This window comes from Prunus persica, chromosome G1 (genome assembly GCF_000346465.2).
Source record: "Prunus persica cultivar Lovell chromosome G1, Prunus_persica_NCBIv2, whole genome shotgun sequence".
Taxonomy (NCBI): Eukaryota; Viridiplantae; Streptophyta; class Magnoliopsida; order Rosales; family Rosaceae; genus Prunus; species Prunus persica.
Genome location: NC_034009.1, coordinates 38,320,233 through 38,342,913, shown reverse-complemented (window position 1 = coordinate 38,342,913; position 22,681 = coordinate 38,320,233). Strand labels below are relative to the sequence as shown.

The 22,681-nt window shown below is 36.7% G+C and overlaps 3 protein-coding genes across 4 annotated transcripts; all 3 read left to right on the top strand.

The window, feature by feature from the left end:
- LOC18789073 (DNA topoisomerase 1) lies at positions 356–10,971 on the top strand. Its single transcript, XM_020554384.1, has 22 exons — positions 356–600; positions 1,013–1,768; positions 1,855–2,273; positions 2,520–3,174; positions 3,847–3,933; positions 4,779–4,825; positions 5,133–5,242; positions 5,368–5,468; positions 5,642–5,734; positions 6,237–6,320; positions 6,440–6,523; positions 6,674–6,742; positions 7,045–7,104; positions 7,535–7,606; positions 7,862–7,969; positions 8,062–8,138; positions 8,320–8,403; positions 9,028–9,139; positions 9,260–9,349; positions 9,755–9,820; positions 9,919–10,023; positions 10,358–10,971. The coding sequence occupies exons 1-22, from the start codon at positions 478–480 to the stop codon at positions 10,484–10,486; spliced, it is 3,531 nt and encodes a 1,176-aa protein (XP_020409973.1). The 5' UTR covers positions 356–477; the 3' UTR covers positions 10,487–10,971.
- Positions 11,684–15,977, top strand: LOC18793693 (oligouridylate-binding protein 1). Its single transcript, XM_007222521.2, has 13 exons — positions 11,684–11,829; positions 12,147–12,285; positions 12,630–12,691; positions 12,895–12,997; positions 13,082–13,158; positions 13,344–13,405; positions 13,506–13,593; positions 13,859–13,934; positions 14,070–14,100; positions 14,208–14,327; positions 14,863–14,948; positions 15,105–15,278; positions 15,480–15,977. Exons 2-13 carry the CDS (start codon positions 12,160–12,162, stop codon positions 15,735–15,737), a joined length of 1,263 nt encoding a protein of 420 aa, XP_007222583.1. The 5' UTR covers positions 11,684–11,829; positions 12,147–12,159; the 3' UTR covers positions 15,738–15,977.
- On the top strand, positions 16,398–22,209 carry LOC18793193 (aminopeptidase M1). Of its 2 annotated transcripts, none has more exons than XM_020563100.1 (19): positions 16,398–16,843; positions 16,986–17,134; positions 17,203–17,305; positions 17,437–17,626; positions 17,709–17,802; positions 17,981–18,131; positions 18,254–18,358; positions 18,436–18,552; positions 18,731–18,856; positions 19,625–19,807; positions 19,930–20,230; positions 20,320–20,441; positions 20,519–20,616; positions 20,792–20,969; positions 21,043–21,157; positions 21,241–21,308; positions 21,434–21,508; positions 21,608–21,682; positions 21,809–22,209. In XM_020563100.1, exons 1-19 carry the CDS (start codon positions 16,592–16,594, stop codon positions 21,992–21,994), a joined length of 2,688 nt encoding a protein of 895 aa, XP_020418689.1. In that variant the 5' UTR covers positions 16,398–16,591; the 3' UTR covers positions 21,995–22,209. The 2 variants fall into 2 exon arrangements, with proteins under 2 accessions (XP_020418689.1, XP_007227351.2); XM_007227289.2 differs by having other exon boundaries at positions 16,399–16,843; positions 18,731–18,844.

The window sequence follows — 22,681 nt, the reverse complement described above, 5'->3', positions numbered from 1 at the left end:
AATCTAGTGTTATGTTGAAAAATAATCCAATCTTGCACGTCAAATGATATCATAATTAAATACAAGACAACAAAAGAAAAAAAGTGAAAGTACTTAAAAATTTACAATTTCCATTGCCAATGGTATATGACGTTTTCAAAACTCATCATTTTGGTCCCCAATGTTTAAAATCGATCAATGTTGTCCTCTAAAATTTTGTAATCCGCACAGCAATGTCATCTATGCCGTCCAGTTCGTCAAATTATGACTTTTTTTAAGGGCATTTTTTTGGGTCGGGCTCCAGGGCCATTTTTGTCAATACAACACCACCCCATCTGAAATGGGCCATTAACTACCGGATCAAATTTGGAGGCCCGTACCCGAACCATTACCAGTGTCTGAAACATGCCCTAAAACCCTCCCTCAAAAACCCTCTTCGTTTTATAGCCTCACCCTTCGAAAACTCTCTTATCTTTGCGTCAAGCAAATGAAACTGGTATGGCGATGATTCATTTTCAAAGGACCTTATCATTGACCGCCCCCACTTCATCTGCTTCTTCATTCGTTTGCTCAAACACGTTAGCTTCTTCAGCTCTGCGACTCCGCCGCTCCATGGCCAAGGTTCCCACTTTGCGTTTCTTTTGTTGTTTGCTTAGTAAAACATCAATCATGTTCTTTTATTTTCATATTTGATTTTCCTTCAATTTCTTGCTTTTCTCAGAGGACCACTTCCTTCAAAGCCCGAAATGATGATACTAATTCTAGCTGTAATTAAAGCCATGGTCTGTTTTGGGTTGCTGGGACATTCAAGTCTGTAGCTTTTTCACATTGACTGGGCTAATTTATCGACTAATACAAATATTAAGCGTAGATTTTCGTTGGGTTTGCTTAAATGTGCTATATTCAAGCTAGTGCAACATGTCAAATTTTGTGTGTGTGTGTATGTGTGTGCTTGTGCCAATGCGTTCACAATTTGTTTACGTATGCTGTTTCTCTGAAAATCGTATTCTAATGTGTGCAATTGGTGTAACAGTTGCAGTACAGGGCATTTGAGACTTACCCATGCGTTTGCTTGCCATCTTCCCCGATTTTGACTGCAAGTAAATACAGAAATTATTCTCAGCTTAAGTTAAAAAAATCTGGAGGTTCTTGCATGATCATGATAAACCCTGCAAAGGTTGGACCTAGTTTTCATTCTTTCAGAAGAAGTGGTGATGGGTCTGAACGTGCCTTCTCTAATTTAAAACCTGGTTCCCTGAATTCTTTGGGTCCTGGTAATGTTATCAGTCCCGGGTCTTTCGGAAGTGTAGCTAATTATAGCATTGGAGGTTTTGCCAAGAGGTTTTTTTCTCAAGTTCCACATGTGACAAGCAAATTAGAGAGTGTTGGTGCCCAAAATGGCAAGTATTCTGTAAGTACATCTTTTTTCAAACAGCTCAGTAAACGGAGGAAAAGGGAAAAGGCATTGGCGGCTCAAAGCAAAAACGAAGCTACCATTTCAAGCATCTCCAAAGATGTTGATGTAGAAGCTTCAACTGAACGGCAGATTGGAAGTGAGAAGGGAGATGGAAAACTGGGATCTTTCCTTTCAAATTCGCTTATAATCAATGATAACCATGTCCCTAAAGTCAAAGGAAAAAAGAGGTCGAAAAGCAAGAAAACTAAAGAACAAATTTCTGCTGCTAATGCCCCAGCAGAAGCTGCTGCGACACAAAGTTCTAAAGGTACTTCTCAAACAAAGAAATCTGGTAGTACCAAAAGTGGCAAAAAATCTGCACAGGATTCAGAGGTCAGCAACTATAAATTTTCAAGTAGAATTAGGATTGAATCTTATTTTTACATTGCACTATTGTAACTAACACTGCAGTCTTTCAGTTGAATTTCACGGGAAAAGTGCCTGTAGAAATTAGTGATGGTTCTTCAATAAAACCCCAGCCAAAGAAGAAAAGTGGGAACTCTAGTAGAAAGGGAAAGTCTATAACTTCAGATTCCAAGTCACCCCAGAAACATATACCACAAAAAATGGGCAAAGTGAAACCTCAAGGAAAAATGACACTGAAGCAGCTGTACCCCGCGACTGGGAGAACTGTCGTGGTTGTGGAGTCTGCTACAAAGGCAAAGGTTATTCAGGGTTATCTTGGTGATATGTTTGAAGTGCTGCCTAGCTATGGTCATGTAAGGGACTTGGCTGCTAGGTCAGGATCTGTAAGGCCTGATGATGATTTTAGTATGGTGTGGGAAGTTCCATCTGCTGCCTGGACTCATCTTAAGAGCATAAAGGTTGCACTAACTGGGTATGGTTCTTTATCATTTTCATTCACGTCCAATTGGCCTTAAGCAACTGTGATTATGAGGCTGTTAAGGTTCCCCATATGGTTGGAAACTAATGAGATGCGTTTTTTGTGGGCATTCATTCTAAGCTAGGATGCTGGTGTATAGTACTGATATTGAATTCAGTAACTTAAGCATTTCTATTTTTTATTTTCAATTTTTGGGGTATGTTTTTTGAATTTTCTTATTTGTTTTACATTGTTCATCAGAGCAGAAAATCTTATTCTTGCATCAGATCCCGATCGTGAAGGAGAGGCTATTGCTTGGCACATTATTGAGATGCTGCAACAACAGGATGCTTTACGTGAAGATATTAATGTAGCAAGGGTTGTCTTTCATGAAATCACTGAGACCTCTATCAAAAGTGCTCTGCAAGCTCCAAGAGAAATCGATGAAAACTTGGTCCATGCTTACCTTGCCCGACGTGCTCTTGATTACTTGATTGGATTTAACATTTCACCACTGTTATGGAGGAAACTACCAGGTTGCCAGTCTGCAGGGCGAGTCCAATCTGCTGCACTGGCTCTTCTATGTGACAGAGAAATGGAAATTGATGAATTTAAACAGCAGGAATATTGGACTGCTGAGATTGAATTGAACCAAAAAGAACCAGGTTCATCAGTAAATGCCCCAGACTTCTCAGCGCACTTGACCCATTTTGATTCCAAAAAGTTAAATCAATTTTCTATTGACTCTCATACCAAGGCAAAAGAAATTGAACAGCAGATTAATTCACAAAATTTTCAAGTGGTCAGCTCTAAGAAAAACAAAATGCGGAAGAATCCTCCCACACCGTATATAACATCAACACTTCAACAGGATGCGGCAAACAAATTACATTTCAGTGCAGCATATACAATGAAGGTTTGGGTTTGGGGGCCTTTATCTTCTGATTTCCATCTAAGCTAAAATTGAATTTTACATTTAATTAAATTATTATCACTGCTTCAGAATATTTATGTTTTTTGTATTAGGTTTTGGTTCGTTTCGTATGCTGTTGAGGATATTTTTGCCTATCATTGTTGATCAACTTTGATCTTCATATGTGTAATGGCTGTTTGACTGATCCAGTCCATATGGAATGTTGTATGACTATAAGGGTACACTTTGGACATTGTTGTTTGTCTTTCTGCTTTAGTTTATCTTCACATAAAGTCATAAACTTCTTAAAAGTATTATCCACCATAACCAATTATTTGGTAGTATTGCTCATTTAAACCCCCACCACCCTCTCCTGCAGAAAGACCTCTGTTCAAAACAAAACCACCCTAATGATGAATTCTCTGTTCTGATTTTTTTTCTTAATCGGATGTGCAATACCATATGTAGTCCTGGTGCAACATATTTCCATAACCAGGAAGAGTTGTTATTTATTTTCGATGTTCCTCTTCTGTTCTAGTCAGTATTTTGTCCTTTAATTCAGTTTGCCTTTTGATTTCATGCTTTGAATTGGTAGGTGTAGATTTTTTTTTTTTTTTTTTTTTTTTTGCTTTTTGAATATGTATGTGGCTCATGGAAGTTACATTATGTATGCAGCTTGCACAGAAACTTTATGAGGGGGTTCAATTATCAGATGGTAAGGCAGCGGGTTTGATCACATACATGAGAACAGATGGACTACACGTAGGTATCACTTTGGCTGCATGAATATTAGTGCGTGTTAGTTCATTAAGTTTCTTGTTGTCTGTCAGATGATTTTGGTGGCTAGGTTCCTTCTGCACATTTGTATTGCTTCTCTTTGGGTGATCAGTTTTTAATGACCTCTGAATATACTGAATTTCTAACTTTTCGTTAGATTCTAACTCACTTTGGTTTTCAAGTAACTGTAACTGCGTACTTCTGTAATTCATTTAATCAAATGATTTTTAAATTCATCTCATCCCCTTCAAGGCAAGTACTGTATATTTTTTTATATCGTTTAAAATTCCTTTGTGTGCTGCATTAAGAACAATTATTTTATTGGTCTTACGTAAAAGAGAAATCCACTTGGTGCTTTCAACTAATTTGTAAGAGTGCTTTTGACCTACTAAGCATCTTTTTGTCTAATGTGAAAGGACAATTGTGAAATAAATTTTTTACTTGATTATAACATTGTTCTTTCTAATTAATTATTTTCAGAACTTAATTGAAATGCTCATGCAGAATGGGTATCCTTGTCTTGTGTTTTCAATTGCTCAATTGCACATTGGTATTTTTTATACTGCATAACGTAAAAGCATGAGCTTCCTTGGGCGAGTATAAACGTTTTGAAGCTGCTAGTTTTATTTGTTGAGTTTGCTTCAATATATAATTGTACTTGCATTTCTTTTTTATGATAGCTCATACTTTATTATATGCTGATTGTCTTCTTATGTGCACATGATTTACACTGCCTCAAAGATCCATGGTTTGAGCCTATTTTATTCATGTCTAAATGAGGTTGAGATTCGTTAGTTATTTCTAATACCTATTGTTTTTAAATTCTACAGATTTCTGATGAAGCCTGTAAGGATGTGCGCTCCTTGGTAATTCAAAGGTGCTGGAGATAAATGTCATTTCTACATATATTTATTTGTAATTTGAATTTAATTGTATTTATAAGTAGGTTTTTATGAGTTAATAAATACAAGTTCATTTTCCCAGGGTCCTGAACAAGTTGCCCATGTTTCAATTGTTTGTTCAATCCACTACAATTCTAATATATTTTATGTTTTTGTCACCCTACAACTTAAAACTTAGACCTTTTTTGCTTGCATGGAAATCTGATTAGTCATATTCTAATATATTTTTTGAGATCTCTATGTTTGTTTGTGTCCCTTACAAACAATATTCCTTTGATGCAGGTATGGACAGAATTTTGCATCAGAAAGTCCACGCAAATTTTTTAAAAAGGTGAAGAATGCTCAAGAGGCCCATGAAGCGATTAGACCAACTGATGTTCGAAGATTGCCATGTAAATAATTCTGCATGCTATATGACAATTTCTACATTTTTCTAATGCAAGTTTTGTAGATGTTCATTTCATTTGCTAGTCTCTTTCAAGTGAATTGACCATAAAATTTTCTACTTGGCATTTAGCCTTGTTCCGTGGGATGCTTGATGAAGATTCATTGAAGTTGTACACTCTTATTTGGTGTCGGACAGTGGCATGTCAAATGGAGCCTGCTACAATTGAGCAGGTTAGAATGTAAACATATGAAAATTCTTCTCATTCAAGTGATGTGACTAGCAGTCAAATAGAAAATGCATTAACTTGTTGACTTTTTCTCATATCCTGGTCCTTATGTTCAGTCATATGTATGTAATGCAAATCCATCTCTTGCCTAATTATTTGCCCCATCAATCTTACCAGATACAACTTGATATTGGAAATGCGGGCGAGTCCATTGTTTTCCGATCTTCATGCTCAAGGGTTGAGTTCCTTGGATATCAGGCAGTCTTTGAGGTATAATCTATTTTCCATCTTAGTATGGTTGTAAACACCATAAAATGTGCATGTACATTTGGCTGGAGTGCCACAATCATACCTGTTTGCAATTTCATAATTATGTGTGGTTCAAACTGATGGGAATCCTTAATTAATAAATTGAATCTGCTATTTTATTTTGGTAAACAACAAAATCTTCTTAATATTCCCGAGTTATAGAATGAATTTTGATATGTTTTTCTTTATAAAAATGGGCTTTAATGCCCATGATTTTTCAAAACGTTGCTACTTTTACGAGTTTATATGTCAGTTTAACTTTTGATATCTTGAACTCATCATATCTATTAGTCATTGGATCTAAATTTTACAAATATGTGAGGATTTGGAGAGTAAATTGCCTCTTGTTCATATAGTTTCACTTACATGTGATTCATTTGATGCTATATACCCTATTTTAAATTGGCACTTTGTTGCATGCTTTTATGTGAGATTGTCCAATATGTCTAATTTATAATTTTAGGACGTGGAAGCTCAGGCAGTCAAGTATAAAGAAAATGAAGGGAACAGTCGTAATGAAGGTTTTGGACTTCTTAATTCCTTGAAGGTAAATTTCGACTCCAAGTCTGTTGATCAATTTCATCAGAAATTAATTTTTATCGGTAAAATTTGCATTGGCGGGCCACGTGATGTTGCTTGAATATGTGCTTTATTTTGGTTCTGCAGCGTGGGGATCCATTATACGTTGGTAAAGTGGAACTCAAGGAACACCACACTCAACCTCCTGCACGCTACTCTGAGGCATCGTTGGTAAAGTTTTATAATTTTTCATTATACCAGAACATGGTTTGAACTCCTTTTTTATTTTTAGTGCTCACTATAAATTTTCGAGTTCAAATTGTGCCCTTCTTTTCTGTTTAGCTTTGGTTCTCTGACCTTTGTGGTTTTGTGTGCTATAAGGTTAAGAAATTGGAGGAACTTGGGATTGGAAGACCTTCAACTTATGCAAGCACATTGAAAGTTTTACAGGTATGTGATGATGTTCACATAGCCAGGTTTTTCGTTGATGATATTTTTCTAATGTATTCTTCTGTTTGAAAAAAGCACAATTTCTTTAGTTATTTTTATCTCATCTCCTGAGAACCCTTTTTCAGTAGTTTCAACATGTATTCTGGTAAGTTATCTCATATCATCACAATAAGCATGCTCTTGAGAATGATGTCTTAATTTTTAATAAATTTGTCTCTTAACAGCCATCTCTGCAAATGTCTTAATTTACTTCGATTTATAACTTAACAATATTTTGACTTCTCATTTATTTGTGGTGCCAGGATAGAAACTATGTGACAGTGAAAAGCCGTGTGTTACATCCAGAATTTCGTGGTCGTATGGTATGTTCTGGCATTCCTTCTGGTTTTATGGACGTTAGAGAAATAGAAAAGATCTCTACATGTTCCCTTGTGGCTACATGCAAGTCCATTGTTATGTGAAATTTTCTATTTCTAACACTGGTCATGTCTGACTGGTGCTTGTTTATTTATTTATTTCCTGGTTTATTGGTTTACTTTTCATCCTAGTTTTTATTCTGTATTTCCTATCAAAACTTTTAGATGGTTGTGTATCTGTGGGGTTTTGGTTTTTCTTTTTGGTTCCCTTTATAATTAATTTTCTTCTTACACTTCTCTTACTGTTGTGTTTTGCATTAAATTATCAGTAATTCTTAGTTGAAGAGCATGCTTAACATTTTACTGTTGTGTCCATGAAATACTTCGACATCCCATTCGTCCTCTCAATTTATTTTATTGTTCTGGTTACCTTTAGGTGTCAGCATTTCTCGGCCACCATTTTTCCGAGGTTACAGATTATAGTTTTACTGCTGATATGGAGACTGAGGTAAATCTATATTGAATATAATCTTTTTCAATAAAAGTTTCTTTAGTTTCAACACGAAAAAGAAAATATTTTGTATAATCTCTCTCCCATTGCCTAAAATAGTTTCTTAATTTGGTTGCTGTAGCTACATGATTTTGATATATGTTGGGCTCAATCAAGCAATACTGTTCACCTTCCATTGTTAACTATTTGATGTACTTGATTACCCGAACATTTTTTGTTACTGGTGATTGACTTCTTTATGTCTCTCACCAGCTTGATAATGTCTCTGCTGGCTTAACTGAATGGAAGGGCCTCCTTAGAGATTATTGGACCCGATTCAGCGCTTATTGTGACCGTACCAGTACTGTTCATATTCATCAGGTAAGGTTTAGTCTTCGTTAAACATAACCTTCTTTTCGTAAAATATCCTTATAGGAACTTTCGTATTCATTATAAGCCATATAATATCTCAGGTGGAGAAGATGATGGAAAAAAAATTTGGAGACTTCTTGTTTGCTTCTCTTCCCGATCAAAGCAGGACATGCCCATGGTATGCATATGGTTTAATGAAATTCTTCTTGATATGGCTAGTTCTCATTAAGTTTTCTGCAGTTCAGATTTGATTCTGGGATGCTGTTTTGATGGCTTATCTACTCTTCTGCACACATGAAATTGTTTTCTTGAGCACCGTTTCTAATACATATTACAATCTTCACTTATACATGTTTCAGTTGTATGGAAGGCAATTTGATTTTCAAAGTGAGTCGGTTCGGTGCAGGCTATTTTATTGGTTGTGATCAACACCCAAAGTGCAAGTGAGTATGAAAAGCTATGGTGTAACTTAATTTCATGCATGTGCGGCAATATGGTCATTTGATCCTTCTGTTGCCAGTAGCACTACAATTACGGTCCAATGCAAAGAATAGAACGAGTAACAAAATACGAAAGGAAACAACCCAGTATCGGTCAAAGGCCAATTTCATTGTTTGGCCATTGCCCATGGGCCTACATATATGTGAAAAGTTGGCAAGCCAATTCTAATGGAATGGCAAACAACATACACAACCACAAGGGTTGTCCCTCTAGCAAGCCCTGGCCCTCAATAGACCCTGAAAGGGGATTTCACCTAAACTTTAGAACACTGAACAGAACCCTATGTATTTTCCAGGTCGCTTACAGTGAAAAGAAAGATTCAGTTATCAGACATGGCTCCTTTGTATAACATTAGGCAATGGAACTAGCAGAGCCTTCTTATAATTTCAACTTGCATGTCTTTCAGTTATCAGACATGGCTTCTTTCTATAATATTAGGCAATAGAAATAGCAGAGCTTTCTTATAATTCTAACTTGCATTTTGTTGGTCTAAATTTGTCCTAGTTGTAGTGAAAGAAAAATCACCATCCATAAGTTATCAATGTTCATTTGGTTGCTGCAAATAGGTACATTGCTAAGACATTATATGGTGATGATGAAGAAGAAGAGAGTACTCCGAAGAACAGCAGTATGGAGGAACCAAAAGTGCTAGGTCTTAGTCCAGGTTCCAATGAAAAGGTTTGTTTTGAATTCTGATATTTCTATAGTTGGTTTAGGGTCCACTGGAGCCTTAGCTTTGCTTGAGTTTATTATTGTAAGTTATGTTTACATTAAAGAAAAATGTATGTCGCCTTTCAGGTTCTTTTGAAAAATGGTCCATATGGATCCTATGTACAACTTGGTGAAGACAGGAAGGGAAACTCACCTAAAAGAGCCTCTGTATCCCATGTATGTAAAAGTTACACTGTAACTAAACATTGGAACTTTTTATTCTGGTTTTATATGATACTTTTTTTTTCCTTTTGTTTGGTTCTATGCGGATCTTTGAGATGTTTATCTACACATCTTCTTGCCATTATTGGAGTTGATTTTAATAATGCTGTCAAAACCATATTCATAATAGTTAAGTATGTATGTGCTTGTATGCTTGCATGTGATTTATACGAGTTAATTCATGTGCTAACAAAGATTTCCATGCCTACCCAAGAGAAAATCTTAGTTCAATTTTACCAACCCTTTTACTTTCTTTTTTCTTTGTCTTTTTTTTTTCTTTGTGTGCACTGTGTATGGCAAATGCACCATGCTTTTTTTTGAAATCTGTAATCTTTATATTTACGTGGAATCACTTTTCAGATAAAGGATGTAGGTTCAATTACCCTTGAAGATGCTCTGGAGTTAATGCGCTATCCTGTGACATTGGTTTGTTTTCCATTTTGCTCTGCTGAGTTCTGTTTCCTCTTCATCATCGTTGAACTCATTCTCTTGTTCTCTGTATATGTGTTTTAATTTCATTTCAGGGTAACCATCCAGAGGATGGGCAACCGGTGATTATAAAGGTGGCAAGGGTTGGGTTTGCAGTTAGACATCGGCGCACAATTGCTTCTGTTCCTAAGGTCTACAAGGTAATGGAGTTAAAATACGAGCTTGGTTTATAGCAATAGTAATTAATAGTTTATATGTTTTTATCCGAGGAAAAACTTGGAGATGCAACTAGATTTTCCACATGTGATACATGTTCCTTCCATTTCTCTGAGGAAATCTCTTTGGATCACAACGCGTATTGTATCGGTTTGATCCCATTTTTATATAGATTTAAGACCACAATGGAACTATAATAAGATCATTTATTTAACTTTATACATTCAGAATTCTGTTGTCAAAGAGTTGAGAGAATATTTCACCAATTCTTATTCCTTACCAAATTTAATAAGTTGGGTATCTTCATTACACATGCAGAATAAGAAGCCCAGTGAAATCACCCTGGAAGATGCTTTGGAGCTTTTGTCAAGCAGTAATGTAAGACGATCCGGTCGACCTAAGAGCAAACCAAAGGTTGAAGAAGAAGTCATGTTGGAAGCCGTGTAGCCTTGCTTCATTATACAGAAGTGCTACCCTTTCCTATGATGACAATGACCTTTTGCAAATAAATTTGTATGAACATTCACTTATTGTCCCCCTCAAAGTGATTCAACTCAAAATGGATGCTGGTGTTCTTCCGATAGCAAACGGAGAGGTGTGTATACTTCATACTGCAAAAGAAATGGCCTAAATCTGTGCACTGACCTGCATTTGTAGTCTCTACTATACGCGGGAAGATATCGGTGTCGTAAACATTAGTGTGAGGGATTAAACAGTACTAAGTTTAGCTTGTAATTGGTAGCTAGGTCAAATGTTTGGCCAAAAGGTTTAGCCATGTTCCAAATTTGAGGTTATAAACTAGTTCATCATTGGCTTGATTTAAGTCGCCGGCATGAAATCGCATCTTTGTAAAGTATTTAAGTTCAATTTTTGATATATTGTTATGAGTTATGACATTTGATCCAAATAAAAAAAGATGTGGTTTCATGAAAGTCAGAGAGCCCATTTGCAATTAGTGGATATTTGGTAATTTTAGGTGTGATGAAAACAGTCCAAAAAAGTATAATATTTATTTTGCTCTCACCAACCATGTTTGGCATGATCGGTCTTATAAAGAGAGAAGCTTTTATACTGAATTAAAATAAAATAAATAATCAACATAGAAAGATAAAGATTCTTTGAGAATGGAGTACAAATAATTGTATTTAACTAATAAAATATAGACTTGACATGACATGTGTGACCATAGGAGGAGAAATGTTGTTTTTCTGATCAAATGATACATTTTTTCCCTAAAAATTGAATTTGATAAGAAAAGGGTTTTACTCATAAAAAAACTTTCACTTTTGGAAAAAGCCAAAGCTTTTTCAAAAAAGACAGAAAAACCTCTCAACTTTCAAACCAAAGACATGCAAATGTAAAGGATTCCTTAGGAAATCAAAAAATAAATAAGGGCAATTTTGTCCATTTTGGCTTCTTTTAAAATTTTTCTCTCTCCTTTGGGCTTTTCCAAAGTCTCCCTACAAACTTCGTAAATATCTATAATTTTTTTAAAAATAAAAAATAATGCATTTCAAAGAAGAAGAAAAAAAAAAAATCCTTCTTCTATAATTAATTTGGGAGGTCAAACAAATTTTGAAAATAGATTTTTTTAAGAAAAGAAAAAACAAAAAGGACAATTTTGGGAGTGAGAAAAACAAAATAATGATTAATGAGGAGGACAGTCTTATTCTACCCGAACCCGAGTCATGTGGTTTTAGCCTTTCACTGTGAGAAAGTTTCTCCGACAGAAGACAACAACAACAGAGCCACACCGAGTTTCGCTCCAATTCTACCCATCACCTCCTCAGGTTCCTATCTTCCCTCTCTTTCAATTTTTTTTTCTTTTTTTCTCTTTCTTCTGTTTTTTTTCTTTTTGGGTTTCTATTTTCTTGTTAAGATTTGTCTGAATTATCTTATCTGACACTCTGATTCTTACATTCGAGTGAAAAAGTTCAGTTTTTTAAGAACCCCCAAATGATTTTCAGAGGAAAGTTGCAGAATTTGGGAATTTGATGATTGAATTCGAACTTTTTTCTGTGTATTCTTGCACTGCTCGAGATTCGAACATTGGATTAATGGGTGATCTGCCTTTGTTCTGATTTATAAAAAATAAAAAATTGGGTAGGGAGTATAATAATATGCAACAAAGATTGAAGCTTCAGCAACAGCAACAACAAGAAGCCATAATGCAGCAAGCTCTTCTTCAGCAACAACAACAACAGCACATGTACCATCCTGGTGTGCTCGCCGCTGCCATGTCTCAGGTCCCATCACTCTCTCTCTCTCTCTCTCTCTCTCTCTCTCTCTCTCTCTCTGTATGGCTTGTATGCTTGCTTGCTTGCCTGCTTTGATCACAAAAATAGATGATTTGAGTTATTGGGTATCACCTAATTCACTCAAACTTTATGTAATTCATCAGAACAGGAAATATCATTTGTTAAGACATTTGTTTTTGGTTGGGGGCTTAAGTTTGTATTTTTTGTTGCCAGAGTTTTTCTCCGTACTTGGTGCTTTTACTTAGGATGTTTGGGGACGGTTTCATGTATGGTACCATCTTAGATTTGCTAGGATTTTTTGTTTATCTTCTTTCTATTTTTACAATGTGCAGATGGAGCCTATCCCAAGTGGAAATCTGCCTCCCGGATTTGACCCATCTACATGCCACAGTGTGTAAGTGCTGTATGGATTTTTTGTTTTTCTCTATTTCTGGAGTCTTTTGTCTTCCTTTGCATTCATCTTTATGTTAGTCGGGGTGAAATTTTTTTAGCCTAAGTGGACTTCGTGACTTTGAGAAGTTCAAATTATTTAAATTTAAAGTGGACATTATTCATTTGAATTAATGCTGATAAATTCTGATGGCATGATGGTTTCAGGTATGTTGGAAACATTCACGTAAATGTCACCGATAAGCTTCTTGCTGAAGTTTTCCAGAGTGTTGGTCCTCTTGCAGGATGCAAGCTCATCAGAAAGGATAAGGTACATTGAGTACTCCATATTCAAAATTGATTTTCCCCTTAATGAATTTCCCTTCACGATGTGACTGTATATTTTTTATTACAGTCATCATATGGATTTGTTGACTACCATGATCGAAATTCGGCAGCCCTTGCAATAATGACATTGCATGGACGCCAACTGTAAGCATTCACTTACTTTAGATCAAGTGTGGTTACTCTCATGCCTTTCTTGACTTCAATATTAAACATCAACTCTCTCTCTCTCTCTCTCTGTGTTTTATTTATTTATTTATAATTATTTAAAAATGGTTATCATCATAAAGAAATGGTTTATATTTATTAGTCTTTCTAATTTTGATTTGCAGTTATGGTCAGGCACTTAAAGTGAATTGGGCATATGCGAATAGCCAGAGGGAGGATACTTCAGGTTACTTTGAGCTTCAGTTGTTCTACTGCTGCTGTCGGATAGTGTTGCTTGTTACAATTTTATAGGGTTCATTCCTTTAATGCAATTTTACAATTATCAGGGCACTTCAATATATTTGTTGGTGATCTTAGTCCAGAGGTTACAGATGCAACTTTATTTGCTTGCTTCTCGGTCTATCCTAGTTGTTCGTGAGTTCCTGTTTCTTTCGATTATCATTTTTTTTTCTTCAAAGTTTTAGCAGATATATCCCAGGCGCTAGGGTAGCATGCTATAGTTTTACCTCATTACTTTCACCAAATGTTCATGTTACTGACTGACTACAGTTTAAGGACTGAATTTATTTTGTGTTTCCACTTGGGTGTGGGGTAACAGTTTGAATCACCTATTAAATTCTAAATGTCCTGATGTTAGGTTTACAAGACTTTTTCCTTTTGTCCTTTTTATTGTTTGCAGTGATGCAAGGGTCATGTGGGATCACAAAACTGGCCGCTCAAAAGGATATGGTTTTGTTTCTTTCCGTAACCAGCAGGTATCTGTTATGTTGTTGTGATTAGAAATTAGAGTGTTTTGGTGAGATTCTTCCCACCCAAAAATTGCCTCCCACATGTTGTTTACTCTGGAATATCTGTGAACTGATTAAGTGCCTCATGGAAATGCTTTATAGGATGCTCAGAGTGCTATCAATGATTTAACCGGTAACACATCTAAATGTTGCCTCATGTTGCATGGTTTTTTTTTTGGTCAGTTTTGAAAGATACCATTAGTGCATAATGTTTGATGTGTTCTGGACTCCATTTTGTAGGTAAATGGCTTGGAAATAGACAAATAAGATGCAACTGGGCAACTAAGAGTGCTGGCTCCAATGAAGAGAAGCAGAATAGCGACACTCAAAATGCCGTTGTGCTTACTAATGGATCTTCAGGTATCATGAAAATTTCTGACTTGGCCCACAGTATGTAGGATCCTTGGTGAGTTAGGCCAGAGGTTGCTTGCAAGGGCTTCTGGGACTTTAATGGTTGTGGTTTTTGAGATAAGATTGTGCCAAAGGAGCAAAGATGAAGTTTAATAACAGGGTCAGGATGTAGTCTCTTAATACATGGATCTGGTTCAGGTATTAGATTATTGAATTTATTGATTGTAGTCTGAGATGAATCCATTTCTCCGCCTCTGGCTAATGAAATATGACCAGATCGACAAATTAATGAAAATTAGTCTGATGTTGGTTGTCTCATGTAACAAAAACTGACAGTAGTGAGTTTGACTTTGATAGTGCAATTTTTTTGGTTGGTCTGATATTGTTATAGGGATTTAGTTTGTGCATTTGCTAGTGTAAGTATAGGTCTGAGGTTGATGGTTGATCATAGTATACATTGCCGTCCTTTATAATACCAGGATTGAGTGGGAAGTTCGTACCAGACTTGATGTTGATGTCTTGTTCTGTTTCCTTTCTTTTGCAGATGGAGGTCAGGAGAACTCCAATGAAGAGGCCCCTGAAAATAATCAAGCATACACTACTGTCTATGTTGGCAACCTCTCCCATGAGGTGATTAAACAGTGATTCTGGCTACGTTGATAGATTATGTTTCATATTTAAGTTTTAAATCTTAAGTTTGGTCTTATGACATAACTTTTCAACTGTTGGTACAACTATATGCTGTTAGCCATAAAATCTTGCTGAAAATCTGGTCTGTATTTTCAGGTTACTCAAGCTGAACTTCATAGTCAGTTTCATGCTCTTGGGGCTGGGGTTATTGAGGAAGTACGCGTGCAGAGGGATAAAGGTTTCGGATTTGTGAGATACAACACTCATGAAGAAGCAGCCTTGGCCATTCAAATGGCAAATGGCAGGATAATTCATGGAAAGTCCATGAAGGTAATAAAATCTCTACTGCAAGGTCTTTTCATGTTGATGGTCACACGGTTCTGTTGCCTTCTTAATATTGTTCTTCAATGCACATGCACATGCACAAGATCACCCTCTGGTGGGTTTTTGTGCATTCGATTAGTTTCCGCAAAGCGCCTGTGTATGTGTCTTGATAAAAACATCTATTGTTTTGTGTGATCATGCATGCAGTGTTCATGGGGTAGCAAGCCAACTCCTCCTGGGATAACTTCGAATCCACTGCCTCCTCCTGCCCAACCCTATCAGATCCTTCCGGCTGCTGGTATGAACCAAGTCTATTCTCCAGCTGACTTGTTGGCTTATCGGCGCCAACTTGCCTTAAGTCAGGCTGCGGCCACGTCCATGGCCTTGAACTCTGGTGGATCCCAACCTATGTATGAGGGATATCCTAACAGTTCATCAGGTCAGCAGCTAATGTATTATCGTTAATGCCACGGCCAGCGTTGGTGTTGGTTTCTGGCGGGGTTGCCGTTGTGTTTGGTTGCATTGTGCCAATTCTTTCTGTTGGACCTGTGTCTTATATATTAAGATTTCTGCATCTTCGGTTACATGAATTTTTGATCTCCTATGTTGTATCATGTAATATGTGTGATTAGAGATGAGAATTTTCTTTGTTTTGTGGGCTTGTTATAAAATGGTTTTTTATTTATTATTTGTTAATTTCGATAATAGAATAGTCTACGTTGATTGTGAATAAAACATTACAACTTTTCTTGACCCAAAAAAAAAAAACATTACAACTTCTAGGGTTTTATTTTGCTAAAATTTCTACTAATTTTCATAAATTTCAAAATATAAAACTCCAATCTAAACCGGTTTCAATCAATTACAAAGCCTTAAATTGTTTCCTTATTAAGGTCTGTAAATCACTTCTTTTTATGTGGTGTTAAGACATGCAAAACCGACTCAAACAAGTTAAGCCAATTGGCAATGCAGTGTGTTTGCCCTACCCAGCACATTAGTTGACGTGGCAGATGATGGTAACTAATTAATATTGCCACGTAAGTTCTATTTTATTTATTTATTTGTCAATAATGCCTAGAAATTTAAAAATAAAAATACAAAAATCTTCCTTAAAAAATAAAATAAAATAAAACAAGTTAAATAGCATTACTCAATAAGTAAATCAATTAACTGATCTAGGCCAGTGAAAATGAGAGTTGATTTTCTAGCATATTAGTGGCCTCAAGTTCCAACCTCCCTTATCATTTAGACTGAATTATATTCATAGAGGAAACAAAATTATAGTCGTCGTCAGCGTGACTCTGCCTTTCCAATTGGAGATGTGCAGCACTTTAACTTCAAAGTCCTCGGCACTTCACTTGGAGATGGAGCAGTTCAAAGGCCAGTCTCGGCTGCCGAAATTCGCCGTGCCGAAACGATACGATATAACTCTCAAACCGGACCTCACCGGCTGCAGTTTCGGCGGCTCCGTCGCCGTCCAACTCGACATCGTCTGCGATACCCGGTTCATCGTCCTCAACGCCGCCGACCTCTCCGTCGATGCCGCCTCCGTGTCTTTCGCTTCCTCCAAGGTACCACTGACTGATCCCTGCTGCCATGCATGATGCATTTGCTTGCTTGCTTTGGACAATTGTACAATTGTACTCGAGAAAGAAAAAGAAAAGCAATGTTCATTTGGAAGTGCTTCTAAGTTCATCTGATTTCTGAGAGCAGGTAATTTTCAAGCCTTGGAAAGTTGAGACATTTGAAGAAGATGGGATTTTGGTTCTGGAGTTTGGAGAGACGCTTCCGGTTGGTTCGGGAGTTTTGGGTATTGGGTTTGAAGGAAAATTGAATGACAAGATGAAGGGGTTCTACACAAGGTGTGCTCTTCGAATTCTGGATTATATTATGTTTCAGATATGCTTAAACTTTGATTCATTCTGTACAGTACATATGAGCATAATGGTGAGAAGAAAAATATGGCCGTTACACAATTTGAACCGGTTGATGCCAGACGGTGCTTTCCATGCTGGGATGAGCCTGCTTGGAAGGTTGCTCTATAATGATTTTGTTTAAAGCGATTCTGGATACTTAACATAGTTCTAATTTCATCTTTGAGTCTACTAGGAAAGAAAGAGATTGAATTGACCCCGTTCATTCTTATCGGAACTTTGATTGACAGGCTACATTCAAGATTAGATTGGATGATGTTCCATCTGAATTAGTAGCTCTCTCCAACATGCCGGTTGTAGAAGAGAAAGTGCATGGACATCTGAAGACAGTTTCATTTCAAGAATCACCAATAATGTCTACATATTTGGTGGCCGTTGTTGTTGGGTTGTTTGATTATGTTGAAGATCGTACATCTGATGGTAAACTCATACACAATGTCCCTTGTTTTGTGTATGTTAGTACAACCTTTTCTTGATGGTGTCACCTTTCATCTCGTCACAGGGGTCAAAGTGCGGGTCTATTGTCAAGTTGGTAAGGCGAACCAAGGGAAGTTTGCTTTGAACGTTGCTGCCAAGACTCTTGAATTTTACAGAGAGTATGTTTTTGGATCACAATACTACAAAAAATTACTAATCATTCATATTCAAATTTGAAATTACAGTTGATGCATGTTGTGGATTATAAGTGGTAGTTTCTCTAGTTTTTTTTTCCCTTCCCTGCTAATTCTGCATCATTATATTTGGCATTCAAAATGGAATCATTGACGAAGACAGTTACTTTGCTGTGCCATACTCTTTGCCCAAATTGGATATGGTTGCAATCCCTGATTTTCCTGGTGCCATGGAAAATTATGGTTTAGTTACATACCAAGAAACAGATTTGCTCTTTGATGAACAGCATTCTGCAGCTGCCAACAAACAACGGGTAACATACACATCCTGAATGTCACTCTAGCTTTCAGAATTCAGCTTGGTTCATATGATATGTAGCTGTTGTTTTTGAACCCTAAAGAAATGTTTAATCGTTTCATTTGGAATTTGTGAAAGGTTGCAACTGTCGTGGCACATGAATTGGCACACCAGTGGTTTGGCAATCTTGTAACGATGGAATGGTGGACACATTTATGGCTGAATGAGGGGTTTGCAACATGGGTATCACTTCATTTCACTTGTTGTACTTGTTATTTTATTTGCTTTTGGACTTAAAGTAAGTATTTTAACGCCATTAGGTGAGCTATTTAGCTACTGATAGCTTGTTCCCAGAGTGGAAAATGTGGACTAAATTTCTTGATGAAATTACTTTGGGTCTTAAGCTGGATGGGCTTGAAGGATCTCACCCCATTGAGGTACTTCTACGTGGACCAAGTCTTTCATGGGTTTTATTCTAACTCTGTTGTCCAAAATTTGCTGTTTCGTGGCATCAAACCTGGATCACCACTACATTGCAGGGCATCATTTATTGAAGGGTTTAGAATATAAGTGTTTCTGCTATATTATGTTTTAATCTTTCTTCTTTTTGGCCAGGTGGAAATCAATCATGCTTCTGAGGTTGATGAAATATTTGATGCAATAAGTTATAGAAAAGGAGCTTCTGTTATCCGGATGCTACAAAACTATCTTGGTGCTGAATGCTTCCAGGTTGGTCCTTTGGTATGTTAGCAAATATCCTTGAAGATTGAAGCAACTATCTTATTTCTGAAATTTTTACATTTATGTGATGGAAATTTCCAAAAAATAAAGGCTTCTGGGCATACAGGATTTTAGGACGATAGAGATCTTGAGAAAATTGTTAGATTGTGATGTGGAATACTGAACTAGCTCAACATCTAGTTCTTTGGTCCAATGTGGAGCTTAATCATAGTATTTTAGCATGAATTTGAGGTTGGGCTGATCTTGACCATTAGATCTAATGTTAGTATGGTCCAGACTGAACATAATGGCTTTGGTCTTATTTGTGTATGCCATAAGTTATACTGTTAATGAAATAGGGTAACCATTTATGTAATATCTGTTGAAATAAAGCCTACAAAATAAGAGGAAGATGATTCTGTTCCATTACAGATAATTAAATTACATAGGTGCTTGTAGAGAACACCAATAAATGAATTCCTTTGGAATTATGTTCTAGAAATCAACCTTGAATCATCATAACAGACCAGAATTAAGGGAAAGACGGTCAGCCTGGCTTGATTGACAGTCCTACTTGGTGCAGATATATATGTTGTTCATAACAGCAGAGTTATTACTATGTACTGTAGCTAATTTTGCTCAATCAGGCTATATTGCTCATATGATAAAGGTGTTTGAAGTGTGTCTCATATTCTTTCCCTCAACTTTTGAATTTTGGCTATTGTTTATTAAATCCATTTCTCATGGAAGTTACAGAGTTAATTGCATGTTATTTTTTCATGCCTCTAGAGGTCACTTGCTTCATACATAACAAAGCATGCTTCCTCAAATGCAAAGACAGAAGATTTATGGGCTGCGCTTCAGGAGGGATCTGGTGAACCTGTGAACAAGCTAATGAATTCATGGACACAGCAAAAGGGTTACCCGGTTATTTCTGTCAAAGTCAAAGATCAGAAATTGGAGTTTGACCAGGTTCCTTATGTTTACCTCCTTCCAAATGTTGTTTGATTATCAAGTGAAATTCTGAAAGAAAGCTCTAATGCATATATAAGCTGTTGGATAATTTATTTAGATTTTATTCGAATAAATGGCAGACACAATTCTACTCGAGTGGTTCCCAAGGTGATGGGCAATGGATTGTGCCAATAACATTATGCTCTGGCTCATATGATGTACGCAAAAGTTTCCTACTACAAAAGAAGTTCGAAACTTTTGATGTAAAGGAATTTCTGGGTTGCTCCATAGCAGGGACTGGATGCAGAGGCTCATTATGTAGTTGGATAAAAGTCAATGTGGATCAGACTGGTTTTTACAGGGTGAAATATGAGGAGGAACTTTCAGCTGCACTTAGAAGTGCGATAGAAAAGAAACACTTGTCTGCAACTGACAGATTTGGTAATCAATTTTTTATGCACACACTTGCTTATCTATTTGATAGTTAAATGGTAGTGTTTAGTTTTTGCCCTTTTTTTTCCTTTTAACAGGAGTTTTGGATGATTCATTTGCCCTTTCTATGGCTCGCCAGCAGTCGTTTGCTTCACTGCTTACCTTGCTGGGTGCTTACCGAGAGGAACTTGACTGTACAGTGCTGTCAAATTTGATTCACGTAATGATAACCTCTGCTTTGTGTTTATGTTACTGTATTTGTGTCCTTGGTCTGATTTTGGTCTTCACTTTTCACAGATAAGTTATAAGCTGGCAACAATTGCCGCTGATGCTGTGCCCGAGCTACTGGATCTCATTAATCAATTATTTATTGGCCTTTTCCAGTACTCTGCAGAGTAAGCTTGTTCTGTTTTAACTACTCAAGTACCTAGGTAGATAAGCTTGTCTGATGATAATGAAGTTGGGGCGGGAGCAAAATGTTTAACACTCCCAAACTATCCACAAAATTTTCTCCTTTCTTTTTATTTATTTTTGTGTACAGTTTATTATTTATGTTGAATTTGTTTACAGGAAGCTTGGTTGGGAGCCTAAACCCGGTGAGAGCCATTTAGATGCAATGCTGAGAGGAGACATTTTGACTGCCCTTGCTGTGTTTGGGCATGACCTGACGATAGATGAAGCAAGTAGGCGTTTTCATGCCTTCTTAGATGACAGAAATACGCCACTCCTTCCTCCTGACATAAGAAAGGTTGTCTCGATGTAAACTGTACATTCAACCTTTTAAATTCCCTCTTGATGTTCATTATTAACTATTGTTGCAGGCAGTGTATGTGGCTGTAATGCAAAGAGTAAGCATGTCTGAAAGATCGGGCTATGAATCTCTTCTTGGAGTTTACAGAGAGACTGATCTAAGGGAGGAGAAAACCCGCATTTTAAGTAATACTGATTAATTTAGTAAAAGTATGCCGAACATCTGAGTCTGTTATGCCAGGGAGTAATGCATCTCTTTGTGCCTGTAGGATCACTAGCGTCTTGTCCAGATCCCAACATAATACTGGAATTTCTCAACTTCTTATTGTCTTCTGAGGTACTTGCGATGTTGTTATATATTATATATATATATATATATATATCTTAATTACTGGTTGAAAATTTGAATTAAGAGTATCTCAAAGCTTGATGGTACTTAGTTTGATGATCCCATCTATGTAGGTCCGCAGACAGGATGCAGCCCTCGGGCTTTCTGTTAGTAGTAAAGGGCGGGAAACAGCTTGGACGTGGCTGAAGGCATCTCTCGAGCACTAGTTTTTAATGACATTAATGAATTTATTTTCCCCACTATTGTTAACATGATTCATTTCGCCCTTTGGATGATCCAAAATACAGGATAACTGGGAGCACATCTCAGAGACCTGGAGTTCTGGATATCTGCTTCGCTTTGTCAGTGCCATCATTTCACCGGTTCGTTCTCTCTCTTGAAATGTTTGTTCTTGTCTTTGAGGCCTTTTGTTTTGTTCTGATGCCTTTCCATTTTGTTCAATGCTTGTGCCTTCGTTGTACTTTTGGTGGTTTTACCTTCCTCTGCAGTTGGCTTCATTCGAGAAGGTTAAGGAAGTAGATGAGTTCTTCAAAGTCCATCCTGACCTCTCCATAACGAGAACATTGAAGCAGAGCATTGAGCGGGTACAGATAAACGCCAAGTGGGTTCAGAGTGTTGGGAGTGAGAAAAATCTTGCCGATATTGTGAAGGAGTTGGCGCACAGGAAATACTAGGCTCCATATTTAAGCTTCTGTTATGGAAGGAGAATTCTGGATTTCGAAAGTTATGTAACTTAAATTTCCCAAACGAAGAATAAATGTACTGAGTATTGGACACAATGTGACGTAGATAGCATGATGATTTATAAGTGGCAATTTAATTTTCAACTATGCTACCTTTTATTGAAAGAATATGATTTGCCCATATGGAAGACAAATGGGCTACACTACATTAAATCGTGCCAATTGTTAAGTACTACAAAGGCATACCCAGGACCAAAAAATAAACCATGGGTTGGATTTCAAGTGTTCGTCATGAAAACTGTTCTGATTCACATAAAGAAATTTTTCGGTGTGACCGCACTTGAAAATCAATGCAACATATTTAAACCTAGTTGGTTAATTCTTAGCAGAGAACGTTTATGGTTGTTAATTTTGACAATAGTGACAAGGTTTTGAGGAACAATGGAGTGCAAGGTTTTGAAATCTATGGATTTAGATGACATTATAAGGTAAAATTGTTTGTTTTATATTCTATTTATGCCAAGATTTGAATAAGAAAGAAAGGAAGAAAACAAATGGAATTCAATGCATATATTCATTTCAAATGTACTACATCTAGTTATTTCAAACACATTCAATCTTATTTTGTTTTTGTTTTTGTTTTTTTTTATAACAAATTAAGCATTTGTGTCAAATCCA